The sequence below is a fragment of the Tyto alba genome, unplaced genomic scaffold (assembly GCF_018691265.1).
Source record: "Tyto alba isolate M040663 unplaced genomic scaffold, T.alba_DEE_v4.0 Super-Scaffold_44, whole genome shotgun sequence".
Classification (NCBI taxonomy): domain Eukaryota; kingdom Metazoa; phylum Chordata; class Aves; order Strigiformes; family Tytonidae; genus Tyto; species Tyto alba.
Window position 1 is genome coordinate 3,177,833 of NW_024881320.1, and position 6,000 is coordinate 3,183,832.

The 6,000-nt window shown below is 50.5% G+C and overlaps 1 protein-coding gene across 2 annotated transcripts; it reads right to left on the reverse strand.

Moving 5' to 3' along the window:
- Positions 1-2,448: 2,448 nt before the first annotated feature.
- Positions 2,449-5,311, reverse strand: B3GNT4 (UDP-GlcNAc:betaGal beta-1,3-N-acetylglucosaminyltransferase 4). 2 transcript variants are annotated; one of them, XM_033008038.2, is made up of 2 exons: positions 5,231-5,311; positions 2,449-4,376 (listed from the first exon to the last, which is right to left on the reverse strand). In XM_033008038.2, the coding sequence occupies exon 2, from the start codon at positions 4,347-4,349 to the stop codon at positions 3,231-3,233; it is 1,119 nt and encodes a 372-aa protein (XP_032863929.2). In that variant the 5' UTR covers positions 4,350-4,376; positions 5,231-5,311; the 3' UTR covers positions 2,449-3,230. The 2 variants fall into 2 exon arrangements, with proteins under 2 accessions (XP_032863929.2, XP_042661612.1); XM_042805678.1 differs by lacking the exon at positions 5,231-5,311 and adding an exon at positions 4,732-4,794.
- Positions 5,312-6,000: the final 689 nt, after the last annotated feature.

The following is a 6,000-nucleotide window of genomic DNA, read 5'->3' on the forward strand; positions in this document are numbered from 1 at the left end:
TTCAGCAGAGCAACCTCTGTCACCCAAGAGTCACCACTTGTAATGTATCTGCCTTTCCCAGGAAGCAAAGGGAGATTTGATTTTCAAGATACTGTAGTTATAAGTGAAGTTGTCGTGGCAACTGTGTACTTCTTTATAAAGCAATGAGCAAAATCAAGTTTTACATATTTGAATGCTTTCCAGCACAAGTTTCAGGAAAATAATTCTCTTTTTGAAAGCTTATTGTTTCACTGCAGACTTCAAAACCACAGGTGTCTTTCACTGTTTTCATTTTCTGACTTGACAGCTTAATGTGAAATTTGTAATATTAACTATAGACAATGTAAACTTAAGCTGAGATTGCTTTGTAGAATAGCATCCACTAGAACTTTATCACTGCTGATTTGAGTCAGTTAATCCCCATGCATCAGGTTTTGTAAGAAAACACACATTAATCATTGTTTTTTCACCACAAATTAGCATCTGATGCACTACATCTGTGCCAAGGTTGCTGTTACTAAATTGAGTTATGCTTGACTAGGAATTTTTTCAACTGTAGCATAAGCCTTTCTATCTGTGTCTCATTTTGCCAGTCTTTTGAACAAATGCAGTCTCAGCTGCACAGCACTGTACATTTATAGATTGAGTAGTGAAGGAAATAAACTACCTATTCTTGCTCCTGCTCTTCAGTGGGTGCTGCTGTATCCAAGGAGGATGGTACAGCGCAGAATTCAAGCTCACGTGAAGATGCCAGTGTCTGATGCGTCAGGAGTCAGGAAGTCCCAAACACAGTTTTGGGCACAAGCATTAGGAAATAAACCACGATCATGAGAGGATTAGTTACAGCAGTGGCACAACCACACCCTTGAGCCAAATGCTTCAGATCAGCCTCTAACCACAACTGCTCTAATTTGTTACATGCTGCAGTTCAAAAACATCTGCCAAGCCACTGACTCATGCACATACAGGTTGTGTTCCTTTCAGGATGCCACAATAATTCTGCTCAGATGCTTGCATGTCAGAGATACAGCTCAAGACAGATGAGTACTGCTACAGGAGTCTGCAAAGCAACTCATCCTTCCCCTCCAGATCCTGCTCCCAGCCCAGCTTCTTGTTTCACCGTATGCCCAGCTCTTGCTTTCCAAGACACAGGCTGTACCCACACAAATCTAACCTTCAGATGTGATAGGAATCACCTAGTCAGTTCAGTCAAGTCAAAATGGGAGTAAGAAGCATATGTGGCTCGTTATCATCTCCAAAATGGGGTGGAAAAGAGCCCCACACCTTTATTAGAAAGTGAGAGTTGCCTGTTGGGGGTTAGCCCATACACCTAAGCCCACAACAGACATGATATCACGCTCTACGTTATGTTACTGAGTTTGCATTTGGAATCATCTAGTGGATCAGAAAAATGCTGCCACAGCAGTTCACAGGGTACCATGGTACCCGTGCTGTCCAGTCTCTTCTCTAGAACAAGCAGCAGTGCCCAGAAATCAGGTTTTGCTGCTGATCCTCAGCCTTGTTTATAAAGCCAAGGTATCTGAAACTATGTGTAGACAACTTGGTACAGCTGATATAGCTAATTAGCCCCTGTTACAGCTGCAGTGAGAAGACACAGCAGCAGCTTGTACAAGACCACACTGAGGATGGACGCACACCGGCTCACCCCTTGACAGAGCAATTTCTGCAGACAAACACTTCCTCACATCTGGCACAGAAACAGCTCATGTGAGAATGGCAACTCCTGATGTAAGTCTGGGTCACGCTGCAGGGCTAAGCTAGAACTACACTGGGAGCTTTAGAGAACCAAGGCAGCAAGGGACAGGATCAAACAAGGTCCAGCGGGACTGCCAGGAGTCCCTCGGCCTGAGGTCCCCCAGCCAGCCTGCCCCAAGAGCTCGTCCTGTCTTGGGATGTCCTTAGTCTGTAGTAGGAGCAAGGATCTCCTGGAAGCACTTCCCAGGCACCTCTGAAAACTCCACAGCTGGTGGGCAGTGAACGTTGGGCAGCTGGCACTAGGGACTGCTGTGACACCAGCACAACACAAATTGTTCCGATTTCTGTCATCACACACTTCCTCTCTACCCACCACCTTTTTCTAAAGCTTTTAGGCTGCTTTCTGCTCACACACAGCACGACAGTTACTGATCTAGCAGCCAGACACTGAAGCTGATGAGCATTGTAAAAGTATCACCAAATCTTAATTTCGTATTTGATCTTTCCTCAAATTACCAACTCCAGCGCACTCATAGATTAATTGATTCTGTATCAATGCATCCTATCTGGACAGGGGCAGAGAGCAGCAGCTGCTCACAACAAAGGAAGTGGTGGCAAGCATGCATTTCCACATACCTTAACCTGTTTAATATCAATGACTCACTTAATGCAAATACCCTGCACCAGATCTCAGCCTTCTATGGCTTTTAGTGCTCTTAGCTTTCAGGAGACCCAAGAATACTCCTGTGAAAACACTTTTCAAAACCGTATTTTATTTATACCCAACGTTACAACAGCAACAACAAAAAACACACCAAACACCTCCCACACAACATGAGAACCTACAGCCACTGTAACTACCACTGTGATTATTCAAGACATACTGCTCCTCTTAAACCCAATCAGAAAGTGTCTGTGTAAAATCTTCCAGTGCAAGTAAACCTGTAATAAACTTCCACAAAATCCAATGGGCCTGAGTCAGAGTCCAGTCCCTTGGATCATCATGCTGTGTTAAGGCAATACATTTTTGAGGCTTCCCCCCCCACCCTTTCTCCTGCTGCCCGGTAGGACCTGTGGGATTGCTGGCCTGGGACAGCAGAGTTGTGCTGCAGTGGACCCAGCAGCACATACTGGCCTTTCTTTTATCCCTTCAAGTAATTTCAATTGCTCTGTCACTCGTTAGTCATCATCAGATTTCCTACATGAGACTGACTTTGGCTGGTGGTCAGACACCAGCCTTGGTATTGCAAGTGGCCCCTCACATGTCACTGTGGCAGCTGTGACTTCCCCTGGCTCCAGCCTGGCTGGGAGGAACCGAGCTGAGTTCCCTGTGCCGTGGCTCACCAAGCCACCAGCCCCGTTCCAGCCCTATGACAATTCAACTGCTTCAGTAACCCACCGATGGAAAAACTTACTGCAAAACAACCCCCTATGGCTCAAGAACAGTCTGTTAGTAGAAGAAACGTTTTTACCACAACCTGATTTTTAGTTTAAGTACCCTGTATCTGTCACCAGTCACAGTCCCGCCGTGCTCATCAGTAGGTTCTTTGCCAACCCCTTCTGTAGTTGTGCGTCACTGATACCGCACACCTAATGCTGTCATCCTTTACCAGCGTCCACATGATCCACATCTCGGTTGGGTTTAGTTTGTGCACAATCATCAGCTCTTTGTACAAGCATGGATCAAAAGGATTGAAAGGTCTCTGGATCCCAAAAGTCTTAAAGCCAGCATGGTTCTTTGGGGTCACCGCCATCTTTGCCAGGCACATTCCCACAAAGACATCATCTATTGGGAAGAGCTCCATGTCCTCTGCGGTGTTCTGGAGGCGGCGCACTGTCTCTCTAGACATTACGTAGCCCCCTCCACCCGCATAGAGCGGATAGAAGGGGTTTCTGTACATGGACTCTGGAATAAAGTATTTGACCTTGGTGTTCCTGATGGGCCGAGCGTTGGCAATCACATCCCCAACAAAGAGATCCTGTTCAGGGTCCAGTTCTTGGAGGAACTCAACAATGTTGTAAGTGTTGACAAAGACATCATCATCACCCTTCAGCACAAACCTGGCATGCAGGCAGTCCTCCATGAACCAGCGGAGGAAATGCAGCTCCTTGAGGGTCAAGTTGAAGAAGTTGTCAATGAAATCCCACTGCAAGATGTCATCAAACTCCTGGCTCTCATAAGCCAGCAGCTGGTGCAGGGGCTGAACCTGGAATTTGGTTTCCGAGCGCCCCAGGAGGAATACGAGCCTGATGCTCTTGCCACTGATGGAGACCTCCTTCCCCCATGTGTTCCTGATTGCCACCCGTCGGTCTATGTTGATTGGGGAAGACTTGATCACCAGCAAGAGGAACGTCTCTTTGCTACACCTGGAAGGCTTCAGCAGGACTGAGAACTTCCGACAGTGCTTGTATGTTAAGAAGACGCGGTGAAGCTCTGGGAGGGCAAGAGAAGAATTCGCAAGGGTCAAATTTGGCAAACACTTGCTGGGTTCTGCATTGTCCAGAACCGAAGACTTCGGTTTGTGCTTCACTACATCCACTTTCTGGTCCACTGAGGACGCTGCCAACTTCACCTCTTTCTTCATGTAAAAAACCCACGCCAGCAGCATGACTGAAAAGGCGTAAAGGGCGAGGTTTTTAATCCTGGGATACATGGCAACCTCCGGTGCAGAACCCAGGCCCTGTGCCGCCAGAGGAAGACAAGCCGTTTATGAATTAGACCCGCACCCTTCCACTCGCCGCACTCCCCACGCCCGCAGTCACGGAGCGGCACGACACAGCCCGGGGAGCCGCCGGGACGGGGCTCGGCTTTTCGCTTCGCTGTTGATTTCTTGGGTCCCGCTAAGACCGGGAGCTGCCGGCGGGGACCGGAGCGCGGTACCGGGCGCGGCTGCCCCCGAAAGGGCTGGGGAGCCCGGGGAGAGCCCACCCGGGCCGGGGCGTGCAGTCCGGGCTCGGAGCCCGCTGTCCCACCGGTACCCACCCCTGGTGCAAACCCCCGCGCCGCTCTGCAGAACCGGCACCACCGAGACTCACCGGGAACCGCCGCCGCCGTCCCGCTCCGCCAGAGGAGCCCGGACACGCCCCGGACACGCCCCCGTCGGCGGAGGGGAGGGGGGGGGTGCGGGTTGTACCGGGCACTGCGTGCCCCGGGCGCTGCCCCGGCACCTTGCACGCCCCATCCCGCACCACGCACACGAGCAGGGCACGTTGCACGCCCACCCTGCACACCCCACCCCGCACATTGCACGCCCTCTCCTGCACACACCACACTCTGCACGCTCTGGACGTTGCACATCTTATCCAGCACACCCACCCCTGCACACCCACCGCACGCCCTGCACGTTGCACACCCTATCCTGCACACACCACGCTATCCACACCCACCCCACCCACCCCCCACAGCAGCCCCCGCAGGCTGCAGCTCCTACAGAAGCTCAGCAGCAGCCACCAGCCCCGTGGCATCTCCCAGCTCGAGCGATTCAGCTAAACCAGGATCCACACAGCGTCCCTGCGAGTTTTATTTCCTGCTCACTCTTTTGTGACGGACGCATTACTGAGTCTTCCCTACTGCCGTGGCCACGCTCTCCTGGCTCTGGGTACCGGCTGCTGAGGGCCACCGAAGCAGCTGCATCTGGAACTGAACCGTGAGCGGCACCAGCTGGAGACCTTGACCCTCGTCCAGTTCAGCAGAGTCTTTGTTTTTAATTTTTCCTGTGGAGAGAAGTAAATCTGTCACTGTCTTGATGAAGTAAATCACCCTAAAAGCAGTAGCGCGCAGCAGGGGATTGCCCACTCGTTAGCACTGACTTCCAGGCCTTGAGGGAAAATCTATCTGAATATGACTTCGGGTAAGAAGAAGCCCAAAAAGCATCTTTAAGCAGGAAATAATTCTGGGTACAATCTTGCTTTATGTTGTTAAATTCCCCTGTAATTCCTAGGAAAAAAAGAAAGATGCAGAAATAAATCATTTCAAGGATCCAGGAAAATCAAGTGTGGGGTAAAATGAGACCTACGTGAGACTACTTCTGAAGACATCCTTCAATGTCTGGGCAAATTGTTTGCTGGAGACAAAGCTTGCTGCCTTTCCTCTCTTGAACCATCTGGAAGGGATCCCAATTCCTCTGAGAGGACTTATTATTTGTGTGCATTTGCCAACTGAGAGATGCAAATCAGCCTCAGCTCCCGGCTCTGAGAGTGCTGGTCCCTATGCAGCCTCGCTGGACGCGCGGCTGTGGCGGAGCGAGGGCTGGGAGCCGTCCCTGTGCCGCAGAGCGTGGCTGCCATGGTGGTACGTGGGACCTG